General features: G+C 40.0%; 1 protein-coding gene across 1 annotated transcript in view; it reads left to right on the top strand.

The window, feature by feature from the left end:
- Positions 1-13090: 13090 nt before the first annotated feature.
- tnfaip8l3 (tumor necrosis factor, alpha-induced protein 8-like 3) overlaps positions 13091-17015 on the top strand; it is a 52245-nt gene continuing 48320 nt past the window's right edge. Inside the window, exon 1 of the mRNA XM_077248244.1 lies at positions 13091-13387. Coding sequence (XP_077104359.1) covers positions 13342-13387 — 46 coding nt within the window. The 5' untranslated portion in view covers positions 13091-13341. The remainder of the gene's footprint in view (positions 13388-17015) is intronic.

The raw sequence follows: 17015 nt of genomic DNA, 5'->3' as shown, positions 1-17015 counted from the left end.
CTATCAATCTTAAACTGAACTTTAGCGTGAGTGATTCGAGACGATTGACTGCTTCACTGGACTGGACTGGGACATAAATTGGACTCAAAGAGAGAAAGTTCATGACCATCTGTCTATTAAGATGTGACAGCTGACCACATACACCCTCAGCCCGAGGCACCTACACACCATCTGCCACCACACTGACCCTGCTGAGAGCCACGAGCTATCAGACACTCCTGAAGGACAAACAGACCACAAGACAGACACAACGACAGCTGCACAGACAGACAGACAGAGAAAGAGAGAGAGAGAGAGAGAGAGAGAGAGAGAGAGAGAGAGAGAGAGAGAGAGAGAGAGAGGCTAATAAAGAAAACACAATTCTGTGAATTTCACAGCAATCAGAACACATTTGACTTTAATTTACAGTAACGTGGAACAGTAACATGGAACCAGTGACATTTCACTCTGGGCGGAGGTTTCAGTAGACAAATGTTGGTTTCTAGCTTCAAAATTGTGAAAGCCATTCATTTTTGTTATCTGAGACTGAAAAGGCAGAGATGGTCCACCTGTAGATATATGAATCGGAAATATGGATATGGAGGTTGAAGCCTGGCCTTACAGCTAAAAAGAGCCAAAAGTATTTCTGTGTACTTTAGATCAGACATGCGCATTATCTGGACCAGACTGATTTAAAAAAAAAAAAAAAAAAAAAAATTAAGTATTCACTTGGCAGATATGTTTTGTCCAAAGTGACTTACAAATGAGGAACATCACTAGCAATTTATCATTGCCTTGTGAAAAAGAAGTGTGCTTAATTGTATTGCCTGTGCACTTGTAGTGTAGGCTACTTCAAATCTTAAAACTATATATATTTTTAGAAACTGTACTTGCAGATATTACAATATAAATGAAATAAAAGAGAGTGCTCTGTCATGACTTAACCCACTTGGTTAATGTCAAATTAAAAGTTTTACTTTAAAGTACATTTTAAATCAATCAGTAATAATACTTTTTTGTCATGCTTTAAAGAAGTAAGGGAGAGCGGGGCACAACCTAACACATTTTGGTTTTGGATCAATTATTAAAAAAATTATTAAGTTAGATTCATCTTTCTTTTTACACAAGCAACATACACATCTCTGCTATAAATGAACACTTAAAGTTTTTTTCTAGGACTTACCATTTTCGTACAGTTTCACTGAAAGTGACAGAAGTCTAAATGTTACAACTTACCCCATATGCGGGGTTAATTGTAACAGACAGAGGGGTTAGTTGTAACACTTGTGTGAAACACACATCATCCAGTACTATTGTATCTGTATAGTTTGATATTGTTTGTGCATCTGTATAGATAGATATCCATACATCCATCCCTAATACAACCATCATTCTGTTATGGATCAATACCATGGTTAGAGATATAGGAAAGGGCTGCACAGTTTTGCAATAAATACATAAATAAAATCATCAAATATTGTAATTGCAATTGAATTACATTTGTGTGTGGCAGCTGCATGTAAAATTATTAATAATAATAACAGTAAAAATAATAAAAACGAGCTTAAAATAAAATTATAAATGGCTTATTGCATTAAAAACAGGCTAAACAAGTGATCAATGCATAGTAAACAAAAAAAAAAACAAATTTCCAACATTGTTTGTGAAAGTCAGTTAAATATATAAATAAATACTCAAACCTGAAACGTTGTGTGGCTCCCGTTTTCATTTGATTATCATTGTACACTTGGCGGCTTAGTTGTAACACTGTGCTACAACTAACTGTGTAAAAAATATTTTAAGCCTAGCTAACAGTTGCTAGGAATTGCTGACATGTTTCAAAACTGTGCTATGTTTTAGCCAACAAGACAGTGATTAATGTCAGATAAAGTTAGATTTGGTGACGTACACACCACACTCAAAAACCAAAAAAAAAAACCTATGACAATCTTATCAAAACTTTCCACAAATTCGCGGGAGAGCGTCTTCTGGCAGCAGGAGAAAAAGAGCGGAAACACACCCCGCTTGATCCTGACTAACTATGTAAAAGGTCCGTGTTACATTTAACCCCGCGTTAGGTTGTGCCCCGCGCTCCCCTACACTTATTTTGATGTGTTGACTGTAAGGCCTGCCCAATCGGTCCAACGACAGTTTCCGACAAGCTGGTGAAGGTTTACTGCATGTTACTGTCTTTTCCTGTTGAGGGTATCATGTTTGGGTGTAAAAGTGCTTCTCAGTCTTTTTAAGCAAAGATGGGTGTGAGGGACCGAGTAGTCAAGGGCAAAGGACACAGGATTTCCAACCAAAAATTATTTATTTAAATACAAAAAAAGAAAGTTACAAAATCAAAATAATTGAAAAACTGAATAAAAATAAAGTCAGGTCTGGGCCCATAAAGAAAAAGGGTCAACTGAACAGGATCAAACTTAACAGAAATCAAATCAAACTAACCAAACCAACATGACCTCCCTAATGACACACATGGGGAACTTATATATACAAATGACTAGTCCATTAAACACACACAAGGGACACCACAATCATCACTTAACACAATTACACTAAATAAAGTCATAAACTTCAAATTTATCAATAAAGAGATCATAAAATAACTTACTCCAGTAATTATAATAACCAAAATGTAAATAGAATAATAAACAAAACTAACATATAATCAATCATCCCCCCCCCTGCTAATTGGCAACATGGATTAACCCAACAGCATAAAATGGCAGCCACTGACGCCAGCCCGTCCTTTAATGGAATGGACCTTCACCGGAGCTCTACGTCCCAGGCAGCGCCACAACTCCACTTTCCACATGCAGGTAACTTAAACTCAAAGAAAATAATATTAACACAATATACCACCAATAACTAGAAAGTGTGCACCCAACCTAGTCATGTATGATAACAGTGAAAATGATAAATAAAGTGAATGTAATGAACCAAATCTGTGTCTGTCGTTATTATGAAATGTATACAAGGGTGATCTGTAACAAAATATGGAATGACGTAATGTATTAAAGGATAACCAAAATAACAAACAAACAAAAGAAAAAGATGCATGATTTTGCATGGGTTAGTTACCGCCTTGCTGTGTGGCCACGTTGTCGGCCATCACATTCCCCCCCACTTCAGAAATCTCCCCAACACAGCGAGAGAGGAAGTCAGCTGTAACATTGTCCTTTCCGGGAACATACTGGACGATGAATCGGAAGGGCTGCATGGCCAAGTACCACCGAGTAATCCTGCTGTTAGTGTCCTTCATCCTTTTCAACCACTGTAGAGCCTTATGGTCAGTTTCCACAATAAACTCTCTCCCCAGCAGATAATATTTCAGGGAATCCAGAGCCCATTTCACAGCCAAGCACTCCTTTTCGATGGTAGAATACCGGACTTCTCGCGGGAAAAGTTTACGGCTAATACAAGCCACCAGTTGTCGTCCGTCACCTGTCCCTTGCAGTAGCACCGCCCCAATGCCTCGTTCGGAAGCATCTGTTTGCACAATAAAGGGTTCCTTAAAATCAGGATTATGCAACACAGGGTCCCCACCCAGGGCAGTCTGGATGTCTTGGAAAGCCAGCTTTGCTCCCTCTGACCACTGAAGTTGACTAGGGCATCTGGAACCCACCATATCCGTCAAGGCTGCTGCTCTGCCAGAAAAATTAGGAATGAATCGGTTATAAAAACCTGCCATACCAAGGAACGATCTCAGTTCTTTCCGTGTTTGGGGTAGAGGACACTGTTGAATCACTTGAATCTTTTTTACCTGGGGTCTGACCACCCCTTTACCAATGACATAGCCCAGATATTCAATTTCAGTCCGTGCTATAGCACATTTGAGTGGATTGATGGTAAGACCAGCTTGCTGTAGTCGCCGCAGAACTTCTTGTAGATGTTGTAGGTGCTGTTCCCAAGTGTCACTATAGATAACAATGTCATCTAGATAAGCGGCCGTAAAAGACAAACCATGTAATATCTGGTCCATGAGCCTCTGAAAAGTGGCTGGAGCCCCATGCAGGCCAAAAGGAAGAACCTTAAAATGGAATAGTCCCCAGGGTGTTCTAAAGGCAGTCAACTCTCTGGATTGAGGAGTGAGAGGAATTTGCCAATATCCTTTGGCGAGGTCGATGGTGGTCAGATACTGGCTTCGACCTAAACGATCAATAAGGTCGCTTATACGGGGTGTTGGATAGGAATCAAACTTGGAAACAGAGTTCAAGTATCGGAAATCAATGCAGAACCGTAAGGTTCCATCCTTTTTGGGGACTAAAACCACTGGGTGGCACCACTCACTCTTAGACGGTTCGATGATTCCCAACGTCAGCATCAAATCAATCTCTTCCTTCAAAGAGACTTGTAATCGCTCAGGTATTCGATAACTCATTCTTTTGACAACAGCATCATTTTTCAACACAATCTCATGTTCGATCAATGTTGTGGCTCCCGGATACTCAGAAAAAAGATCAGAGTGACAAATGGCTCTCACTTGGGATTGGCGATCCTTGGGCAAATGCTCCAGATCAACACATTCCTTGACCGGTTGAGGCAAATATTGCTCCTCTAGTTCCTCCTCCTCCCTCACCTGTTGAATCATCAAGACTTGTGACTCCTTTTCAGGACGAGGAATCCACTCTTTCAGCAAATTAACGTGCAAGATTTTACTCTGCTGTCCCAAGCCGGGTGTAGAAATTTCGTAGGTGGTGCGTCCCAGCTTCCGTTGGATCTCAAATGGACCTTGCCATTTTGCCAATAATTTGCTTTCCTGACTTGGTAACATCACCAACACTTGCTGGCCAGGGTTAAAACTTCGTTCACATGCAGACCGATCATACCATGACTTCTGAGATCTCTGTGCCTCAGCCAGGTGACTTTGAGCCAGTTTTGCCATCGTTCCCAACCGTTCCCTCATCTGCATCACATAAGAGATCACGTTTACCGAATCCTCGTTACCTTGTGTTCCTTCCCACAGCTCCCGAAGCAGGGTCAAAGGGCCTCTCACCTCACGTCCATATAATAACTCAAAGGGAGAGAACCCCGTCGAGGCCTGAGGAACTTCTCTGTATGCGAACAAGAGATAGGGCAACCACTGGTCCCAATCCTTGCCTGACTCACTGACGAACTTGCGAAGCATTTGCTTGAGTGTTTGATTGAAACGCTCTGTGAGGCCATCGGTTTGCGGATGATAAGGAGTGGAACGTAAACTCTCAATACCCAAAAGCTGATATACCTGCTTCAAGAGAGTTGACATAAAGTTAGTGCCCTGATCAGTAAGGATCTGACAGGGGAATCCAACTCGGGAAAAAAGTTGTATTAAGCATGTTGCTACGTACTTGGCTTTAATGGACTTCATCGGGAACACCTCAGGATATCTAGTTGCATAATCAGTGATAACAAGCATAAATCTATTTCCAGCTCGACTCCTTTCTACAGGACCTACAATATCCATCCCCAGTCTCTCAAAGGGTGTACCCACAACAGGTAAAGGTTGTAATGGAGCTCTGGAAGGACTTCTCATTGAGACTTTCTGACACTCAGGACAACTTTTACAGTATCGAGTCACATCCCTCCTTAATCCTGGCCAATAGAAGTGTCTCTTGATACGGGCCAAGGTCTTGTGTTTCCCTAAGTGGCCAGCCCAGGGAATCGAATGACCCAACTGGAGGATTACCTCTCGGACACATTGTGGCACGACAAGCTGGTTTGTTGATTCGAACTGACGATAAAGAATACCTTTTTGAAACAAATACCTTTCGGCAGAGTCAGTGTCATCCGCATTGGCTGTAGCTTCCTGTTCCCCTTTCTTGAGGTACGGAGCTAGACTGACGTCCTCCTGCTGTAACTGGACCATGTTAGTAGGCACCTGGAAACTTTGAAACAAGTCACCCGAGGGGTTAGTCGGTGTCTTGGAAACATTATATGCAAGTTTGTCTCGTCGTTTTTCACTACGGGACTTCCGTGACTTTGAAGGTTCTACTTCAATATCCACATCAAAGAAAGGCAAAGTACTGAGTGTTTGTGTCAGTTCCTCTTTCGGTTTCTTTTTGGCCCTGGTTACCACAACATTACAAAGCTGTTCTGACTGCAGTAAATCCAAAAGTACTGGTAGATCATGCCCCAGAATCACAGGATACGGTAAATTTTCTGCAACTCCCACGTCCATGAGATAAGTCTGTCCCTGTACTTTGATGTAAAGACCCGCGGTAGGTAACAGTTTCTCATCGCCATGGACACAGCATATCAATCTCTGGTCAGTAGAATTAATCAAGGCAGGTGAAACAAACTGTCGGTGTACCAACGTCTGGTCGCTGCCAGTATCAACCAGAGCAGGAAGTTCTTTACCGTTCACTTCCACAGTGGTCATCTTTACGGACAATCCGGGCTTCACCGGAGCTGCATTACTTCTGGGCACATAACAGACTTGAGAGAGCTTAACGTTCTTCGGGCAAACAGGTTTGGTATGACCCTCTTGGCCACACAGGTAACAAATAGGCACTTTCTTAGGTGATTTGAGAAACACCGCTTCAGCTTTCCCTGCTACAGGAGGCTTACCAGAGTGGTAGTGAGGGGGCGGATGAAAGACATGGGGCTTTCGAGAATCTCTCCCACCCCGCCAACTCCATGGCTGGTTCCTTCCTCGAGCAGCAACGAACACATTCGCCAGTGATGCAGCCTCAGCAGCAGTATCAGGGCCCCGCTCCCGGATCCATACCTGAAGCTCAGGAGAGAGCATTCGCAGATACTGCTCAAGAATAATTATTTCTCCAATTTCCTCAGTAGCTTTACCTTTAGGTCGAATCCATTTCCCATACAGCTCCTTCAGCCTGGCATACAGTTCATTGGGACTCTCAGATGATTCAACCTCCAGAGAACGAAATCTTTGTCGATAAGTTTCTGAATTGATGTCGTACTTTCTCAGAATAGCCGACTTAACACTCATATAATCCAGCGAATCATCAATGTCCATAAGCACATATGCCGCTCGGGCCTTACCGGTCAGTAGGGGAATCAGTCGGAACGCCCAGTCAGCCTTAGGCCAACCACATGCTGCAGCAATCCTCTCAAAGGTTATCAGAAAATGTTCTATGTCATCAGAGTCACTTAACTTTTCTAATCTGGGTTCTTTGATCCAGGACTGACCTCTGTCTTGGTCCACGTGGTGAAGTACTCTTTCCCTCCTTGCCGGAAATGGTTGATCAAGATCAGGGTCACCATCCTGCCCTTCCTCTGGACTTGGATTCATAGAACGTGGATCAGGGGTGGGTGGAGTAGGAATACGAGCTTGTACCTCCATCTGAAGTAAACCAAACTGGTGCTGCAATGCCTTAAATCGTCGTTCTTGTTCCCTTTGTTCTTGGGCCCTCCCGGCCTCCCGAGCATCCATCTGCGCCATGTGGGCCCGGAACAAACTCGTCAAATCTGCCAGCGTTGGCTCCTGCCCTCCAGACTCCTCTGGCACAATCTCCTCACCATCCTCTATGGTCTCCACCTCTCCTTCCTGTACTTCCCTTGGCATCATCCTTTGTGCCCCTCTTCTTCCAGGTCGACTCATGGCTCCAAAAAAACAGGGAGGACAAAAAAAAAAGGAAAAAACCAAAAAATAGGAAACCTGCGTCCTCTGCAGATCCCACTTCTGACACCATATGTGAGGGACCGAGTAGTCAAGGGCAAAGGACACAGGATTTCCAACCAAAAATTATTTATTTAAATACAAAAAAAGAAAGTTACAAAATCAAAATAATTGAAAAACTGAATAAAAATAAAGTCAGGTCTGGGCCCATAAAGAAAAAGGGTCAACTGAACAGGATCAAACTTAACAGAAATCAAATCAAACTAACCAAACCAACATGACCTCCCTAATGACACACATGGGGAACTTATATATACAAATGACTAGTCCATTAAACACACACAAGGGACACCACAATCATCACTTAACACAATTACACTAAATAAAGTCATAAACTTCAAATTTATCAATAAAGAGATCATAAAATAACTTACTCCAGTAATTATAATAACCAAAATGTAAATAGAATAATAAACAAAACTAACATATAATCAATCATCCCCCCCCCTGCTAATTGGCAACATGGATTAACCCAACAGCATAAAATGGCAGCCACTGACGCCAGCCCGTCCTTTAATGGAATGGACCTTCACCGGAGCTCTACGTCCCAGGCAGCGCCACAACTCCACTTTCCACATGCAGGTAACTTAAACTCAAAGAAAATAATATTAACACAATATACCACCAATAACTAGAAAGTGTGCACCCAACCTAGTCATGTATGATAACAGTGAAAATGATAAATAAAGTGAATGTAATGAACCAAATCTGTGTCTGTCGTTATTATGAAATGTATACAAGGGTGATCTGTAACAAAATATGGAATGACGTAATGTATTAAAGGATAACCAAAATAACAAACAAACAAAAGAAAAAGATGCATGATTTTGCATGGGTTAGTTACCGCCTTGCTGTGTGGCCACGTTGTCGGCCATCACAATGGGTCATGGCTCATCACTTTGTGGCAAATATCATGAGAGAATTATCATGAGAGAATTGTCTCAATGCAAGATTGCAAATAATTTATGCCTTTCAACATCTTCCATACATGATATTGTCACAAGATTCAGGGAATCCAGAGCAATCTCAGTCTGTGTTGGGTAAGGCAGTAGACCTCTGTTGAATGTGCGCGACCTTTGAGCCCTCAGATGGCATTGCACAAGATACCATCATGCTAATCCATTAAATACAGCCACATGTGCTCAGGAGTAATTTGGAAAACCGTTTTCACTGAACACAGTCTGACGCTGCATCAAGAAATGCCACTTGAATCTCTGTTACGCAACGAGAAAGTTTTACATCAGTTCTATGTGGAGATGCCGGTGAGTTCTCTGGGCCTGAGCTCATCTCAGAAGGTCTAGAAGACAGTGGAAATGTGTACTGTGGTCAGATGAGTCCATGTTTCAGCTTGTTTTTGGGAGAAAATGGATATCGAGTTCTCAGTGCCAAAGACGAAAGGGACCAACCAGACTTTCACCAGCGACAGGTGCAAACGCAAACATCTGTCCTGGTATTGAGGTGCATCATTGCAAACGGTATGGGTAACTTGCATTATTGTGAAGGTACCATTGACATGGAGGCATGTATTTGGATTGTACAGAGACATAAACTGCCATCAAGATGACATCTTTCCTGGGAAGCAAGACAATGCCAGGCCTCATTCTGCTCGTTCTCATTCTGAGTAGTTTCTAGACACTCTGCACCATAGTAGGGATGTGCCTGCCTGTTTACTGCAGTCCAGATATGTCTCTTATGGAAAAATGTATGATCCATCATGAAAAGGAGAATCAGGCAACGATGACCACAGACTGTTGAGCGGCTGTCTTGATTCAGACAAGATTGGGCAAATATTCCACTAGCAAAACTCCAACAATTAGCATCCTCAACTTCCAAATGATTAAAAAGTGTAATTAAAAGGAAAGGTGATGTGACACAGTGGTAAACATGTCTCTGTCCCAACTTTTTTGGGGTGTGTTGCAGCCATCAAAATCAAAATTTGTTCATATTCACAAAATACAATTATGTTGGTAAGAAAAAACATTGGAAAACTTTTCTTTGTACTTTTGTCAGTTAAAAAAAGTTGAAATAGAATGAACAAATCACAGATTCTTGATTTTATTGCATTTTACAAAATGTCCCAACTTTTTTTGATTTGGGGTTGTAATTTGATTCCAATTAAACTTTTATCTGACTCCATTTTATCACAACCTTGAATTTAGGTTAGAATGACAATTATTTATTGGTCATACATATAATAGTTAGCAGCACATTTGATTATTCTATTTAACTATTTACTCTAATTCTCGTTCATTCCTGTCCTAAACAGAAATTCCCTTTTTGTCTTTACATCCCAAGTACACTTAAATTAGTGCCAAATATTAGCCGAAACTCTAAAATCGGAGTTGGTGTGCCCTATGCTCCACTCAAAACTGGACGTTAGTCCATTATTAATCTGACGCAGCTTTGCGTAACAATGGATACAACGTAATCTACTTAAGTTAATAATTTCAGATTAAGTCCGAATAAATCCAAATGTTACAATTTATTATGTCAGGTAAATGTATCATGCCAATTACAAAATCAGTTCAAAGATAATAAATACAAAACATCAAATGCTCTGGAATAAAGAGAAAAGATGTGAATCTGACATTTGAAAATACATGATGCTGAGTGTCTTGAGCACACTCAGCATCACGGGCTGATTTCAACTACGAATCGCGCCCTGAACCCTCTTCAGCATCTCCCTAAATACTCAGACCAAGGCAGAAAACTATTTTCCAATGTAAACATGAGTTCACAATGGGAATTTGCATTAATCACCGTCCCAGACTTACTGGGGACAGAAGTTGATTACACCCACAGCAGTTAACAAGATATCTCTAAACTCTCCACACCTTATTATCTTTTTGGTTTACTTCGGTGGGAATTAGACCTTTGTACCAGTCACACTGAGACATTACAAATGATACCAAACATGTATAATACTGTATGATAATTGTTCACATTAAACAAAATAGATTTTTGGGCGAATTCAGGTAGAGATGGGCGAAGGGAATGATATATAAAATTTGAGGTGATCAACTCAAGTGTGATCATGTCTCGAATGGGGATGGTAATATTGCAAGAGAGTTCAAATGTTAATTTCCTTTGTTTTCTCAGAAAATAGCCCTCTCTTCCAGTTCTTCCAGTTTCTCCAGTCTTACATGACTAACATACTAAAGCACATGTAAAGTACTTAATTATATATGTTTTGCTATCTGATAATGTACTAAATTGCAACTTCATCAATGTGTAATTACAAATATATTTAAATTCATACTTTCGATGTTTTCATCCTGTGTTCCCCAGTCTTGTTCCATGTTTTGCAGTCCCTTATTATGTTTAATGTTGATTAGTCTGCCCAGGTGTTTCTTATTAGCCACGCCCCCCTGTTATCTTATTAAGCTTGTCTATCTGTGTATTTAAGCCCTGTGTTTAGATCAGTCTTTGTCAGTTCTTATCATTGCACTACGGTGGTTGTTCTGGTCCCGAGTCCCGAGTCCTGAGTTTTTTGTGTATTTGTGTGAAGTTTTGAGTTTATTTAATAAAAGACTGCTGCACTTGGATCCTTCTTCCTCCTCTGCTTCAACCAAAACGTAACAATCCGATAAGCCTAAATAAAACTTGACAAGTACGTATATACAAGTATATTTTAGTTTACCATAAATATGTCAGTACATTCAGCAGTACACTTTAATCATACAGTATTTAGAAGACAATAAGTAATTATGACATTACTTAATTTAATTTTATGTAAACTATAATGCATTTTTATTTAATTGTTACCAACATACAATCAATTGCTAGAAAACATGCCATACAGCATACTTTTATGTATATTGTTTTAAAGTATATTATTTCCAGTAGTAAGTAGTCTATTGGAAACCAAACTTGTTTGTGCAGCTCCAGTCTTAACAGTTATTATATTTTTGATATCTTTCAATCTTGTTTTACGCATTGCACGGAATCTACTCTTTTAAGAGTGTTAAATAATATTTTATATGATCCTAGCTCTTTTAGATTTATCTGCCACGTTTGATACTGTTGACCACTCTACATTGATATGATTATTAGAGTCATAGGTGGGGTTAAAAGGAATGGTCCTTGAGTGGTTTCAATTGTAGTTTTTCAGAAAGAAAGTTTTCGGTCAGGTTAGGTAATCAATTCTCCTCTGTTGCTCATCTCATCTGTGGTCTCCCTCAGGGCTCGATTCTGGGGCCAACTCACTTTTCCTTGTACATGCTAGTTTTGGATTCCATATAAGCAAGTGTCTTTCCATTTTTACGCTGGTGATACCCAGATTTATTTACAGATCAAAAGAAATTATCCTTCGACAAAAAATATAAATAAATGAATATATATATATATATATATATATATATATATATATATATGTGTGTGTGTGTGTGTGTGTGTATGTGTGTGTGTGTGTGTGTGTGTTTGTGTGCTTGGACAAGGAAAAAAATTGGCTAGCAAAATAATGTATCTTTAAACAAAGACAAAATTTAAATGATTGTGTTTGGTCCCCCGAATGTTTTTTAGGTCAATCACATACATTTGGGAAGCTTATCTGCTTTCAGCTCGTCAGAAGTACGGGACAACGGGATTTTAAATGTTATAGAAACGTAAATCCGACAAATGATATCCATCTTTCCATTCAAGAAGATATGACCTGTACTTGCATAGCTGCCCTGCATGGGACATTATGAATGTGGCATGAAGTCTTTGGATATATCTATAAAATAATAGTAGTTATTACTTTTGGAGGGACAGAAATCATTCTGAATTCAAGCTTTATATTTATGACTAATCAATCTAAAGGTGCCTGTCACTGCCGGTAAATTAAATCATGCCACAATCTGACTGATGGCACAATAAGAACGCACAGTTCCAAACCTGTATCCAGCGATGATACAGAGCTGTATGTCAAAGGCAGGAGACAGGGGGGAAATTCAGAAAGCTATTCAGCCTCTTCTTTATTCAATGAAAAAGTAATTCTTTCATCACAATAAAAAGCTACTTCAAATGACCATCAAAGAAGAAAGATGCTATCTGTCCCATAATGGTGTAGTTACGTCATCTACCAGCAGGGGCTAACTGAACCACACTAACCAGCCAAAACTTTGACCTGTTGATAGCACCTATTCCCTCTGTTACTCTATAAATTTTTGAGCTGGGTGGTGTGGCAAAGACACTCTAAAGCAGCCACTTCAGCACTGCTGTAATTTGCCATTCATTTGTCCATCCAAAAAGCATTTTCTAACATTAGAAACTAAACTTGCCCCTTAAAAAGCACACTAAAATGCCTGAATGAAAAAAACTCCCCAAAATACAAAACATTCCTCACAGGCAAGAGATCAACTCGGAGAGAGACAGAGTTTTCCTCCTCTTGATGTTTTTGTAGGCATCACAATGTCGAGCCGAGGGTAGAAGGGGGAGGAGGGACAGAGGGAGAGAGAGAGAGAGAGAGAGAGAGAGAGAGAGAGAGGGGGGAGGGAGGGAGGGAGAAGAAGGAAGCAAACGAGAGGAGAAAGTGGAAGCAAGAGAGTGTCAGTGAAAGAAGGCAGTCTTACTGCACAAAAAAGGCGCTCCGCAAACAGCGCGCACTCATTGAGTCAGTTAAATTCTGAACACGGAGGGCTGGTGCATTTGAGCTCAAGAAAACAGTTTTCAGTGTGGAGGGACAGGACAGAGACAGACAGAAACAGAGGAAGTGGAGTGAAAAGTGGAGAGGAGAGGTTCTTTGTGGAGAGATGGACTCAGATTCTGGGGATCAGAGTGAAGGAGAGATCTCTCCAGGTAAGGGATAGGTCCTTTCTTTCTCGTCTTCTGTTTATCAAACCTGGTTTGCTGCTTTTGGCAGCGCAGGCGAGCACAGGCACGTGCTGCTACTTTTCTCATTAACACATTTAACATTCATCATAGTACTCATCTTCCTTACGCGGCGTGACAGCCTGTGACCGGGCATTCTTCCGCCAAGTGCTCATGTTTAGTCTCTTCAGAGCTTTTTTACCTGTGGTTTTGCCTTCGGAGGAAAAGTTACTCTGGGAAATTTGAGATGGCTGAATGCAAGGGTGCTGGAAAAATGAACAGCAGCACTTTGGTTTATGGCTGGCAAGGTTCACAGACTCTATTTATTATGATACAAGCTGGCAGACGAGCCTAAAACAAAACCTTGTGATTGTGATAAAGAATAAGCATAATCTCACTGAAAGAGTTGTGAAAGAATCAAATGCAAAGACACAAGGAAAAGGAGGTCTCTTTAATATTTCAGTCGTTTATTCTAGACAAATTCTCCTGCTTATTTTCCTGAGAAACCTGAAGAACCTAGTAATGTGTCTCTTCTAGAGTTCCTGATGAGATTTCAACAAACTGTGCTCAGAATTGCCAAGATACCAAAGGCTAAGATCAAAAGTCAGAGATCTCATTTGAACTCAATTTTTTCCAAATCAAATTCTTCCTAGACCAAATGATCTGAACTGACATTCATTTTATAACTCTATACATTTACTCTATGCCAACATATGGTTAGGTAATAAGGCAGATACTTCAAATATATTCATAATAGAACTTCTGAATGACATGCAAGTATTGTTAATTAAATACAAAATGTGGCAGTTTCTTTGTATTTAGCAACAACTTCTCACAAAAAAATCCCACAAACTTCCTGAGTTGAAAGAATTACCACTAGATATTTAAGTAAATAAATGATGACCAAATTGTCACATTTGGCAGAACTATTCCTGCAGGACTCCCTCTATCCATTGCTGATGAGGCGTAAATGTGGTAATGTCAGTTGTATGTGTAAGTCATTACATTCATGGGGTGCCTGACAGCTTGAGGTCACCGGGTACTGTGAGGTCTCTCTCAAAGAGTTGTGGACTGGAGAAGGAGATTCTCTTTCATGTTTCTGCTCTTCCATTGGCTAATCAACTTCTGCTGTTTATTTCCTCTCCATTTTCTTGGCTGAATAAGTTACCAGTTTGCCTCAGACGGCATGGCCATGGACCACCCAAAACCATTGGCAAAAAAATTTCAAGCTCTGGCAGAAATGATCGGATGGTTTATTTCTGATTAGATGGTCTACATAACTTTGGGGAACAAGGACATGCAGGTTTATTTCTTATGCCTACCTGGACTTGCAGCAGTAATTTGTCATATAATGGAGAAGATTGTTATAACTGGATGTAGAGTGTAGTTGAGTGCACCTTTGGCATTTTAAATTGCAGTTTCATGGGTCCTGACTCCCATTTAATAATTTAACTGTAAAGGCTAAACAGGTTTGTATCCTTGTGATGGACTGGCCATTCATCCAAGGTGTTCCCCTGCCTAAGGCCCAAGATGCTGCGATAGGCTCTAGCATCCTTGCAATCCTACATAGGACAGCGAAGAATAGATGGATGGTTAAACAAGTTTATCTCACTGTCTGCAATGGAGGAGGGTCAACTCAAGCTCTAATATACCCCCTATGGGACTACTATGCATGGAGATGATTAGACACCTAAAGTATAGATGTGGTGTTGGGGAGGTGGCGGGTTGCTGGAACAACTGACACCAGAGTAATGTAAGTGGCTGCTTGAATGCTCTGGTGGTTAATTAGAAGATTAGATGGGCCTACTCTTCCGGAATGTATGTTTACAAACTTAAATTCATTTAATTAAAAGACCAATTCACACTGCACCGACAGAAGCTGACCATTTGGGACAATCACCAGATTACAGTACGTCGCTGTTCAATTGGTTAAAAACAAGCACCGACCAATGCCAACAGACGGTGACGGGTTACACACTGATCTGTCAAAACCCAACAAAGCGTCTATAGCTGTTGGTCGGCATCTGTCTGTGCAGTGTAAATTTGCCTAAACAGACTACAGTGGTGGAGAAATGCTGGAGAGTTTGTACAGTCCCAGTAAAGTATGCCAGACACAGTAGCAATACTCTGCTGCAGATTAGTTTGCCTCAGATTCATCAAAGTAAGGGATAAGTATCACACTGAGCAGTGCAATTGCGGCCAGCCGTTTCCGTTCCACCCTTCATACACATGTTCTCCTCATGATGAGTAACTACAGAGCTGATTAGAAACACTACAACGCAAAGCCACATGTGACTCTGTAACTCAACATCTACAGCTCAGAGGATATTTCAAGGCTTTTAAAGGAGAGCTCAGATTTGTTGAGTTGAAGATGTTGTTTAAAAGCACAATGCGAGCCTACTATTGCAGTTATGCTGCTGCTTCACTTACAGGCTGCTTATATGTGCATCAAAGAGATCTCTTTTATGATTTTATTTCCTATGGCTGGGTTGTACATCTTTAAATCAGCTGAGATAAACTTTATATAGCAAAAGTATTCACATGGGATTTGCAAACCACCTTGTTGCATGAGTACTTGATTATAATTTAAACTGCAAATGTGTGTTATGGTATATTGTTATTTAAAGTAAATATATTTTAAATAGACTAAATTGAAACTTCATCCTTACAAACAGTTTTTACCCTACATGACATACACGTTTCAATAGAAATTTTATTAAAATATATTTTAGTTTTCCATAAATGCTTATGAGTACATTTGGCATTACACTTTATCCATACTTTAACTAGACAATATTAATTATGAAATTACAGCAGTCTAATCAAATTGTATTTAAAAAAAGATATCATATATATATATATATATATATATATATATATATATATATATATATATATATATATATATATATATATAGTATGTGTGTATTTCTTTTTCAAAAGGCTTGACTAAAGACCTATGTCTGACTGTGGGCATCAGGAACAGATTTTCTTAGGTTGTTTGTGTTGACTTGGTGTGTGTCAGTAGGGAATTTGAAACTGCAGACACTGTTTGGAATGTCTGTTTTTCCAAAACCCAGCAGTTTTTGGGTGGATACTGCTGAAATGTTTGCATTGGGTCAGTGTGTGTGTTTTAGTAATCAAAGGCTTTGATCTGCTTCCTGGGACATGTGTCCATCATTGGATTCTCAAGAAATGTGATGGGTAAGCGTGGGTGTGTGCTTGTTGTGTCAGCAGGCTTTAGCCTTTACCTCTGAACAAAAGCAGTCTTGTACTTCTTAAACTGAGGTAAAAGTGCCTTTCGTGGTGAATGTACCACATTTGTCATTTACACATATAATGATTGTATAACGAATTTCAACCATTCACATGTTAGCACTAAAATTCTGTGTAAAGCTGCAAAATCACCTGTAAATGGCTTAGCTGGAAATATAGGATACACTCTTAAAATGAAAGGCTCAAAAAGGGGCTTTTTACAGCGATGCCACCACATATAAGTGTATAAGTGTAATTATACACTTCACTTTTAACTTTAAGTTAAATCTAGGTTTTATCCTCTTGAGATCCAGCTGTGCTAGATGTATCACCTTAATCCATGAAACAGTAACAAGCTTCA

This window comes from Siphateles boraxobius, unplaced genomic scaffold, assembly GCF_051911475.1.
Source record: "Siphateles boraxobius isolate OS27281-9 unplaced genomic scaffold, OSU_SipBor_1 30, whole genome shotgun sequence".
Lineage (NCBI taxonomy): Eukaryota > Metazoa > Chordata > Actinopteri > Cypriniformes > Leuciscidae > Siphateles > Siphateles boraxobius.
Note: the sequence above shows the minus strand (reverse complement) of the source record. Positions and strands in the feature narration are given on the sequence as shown.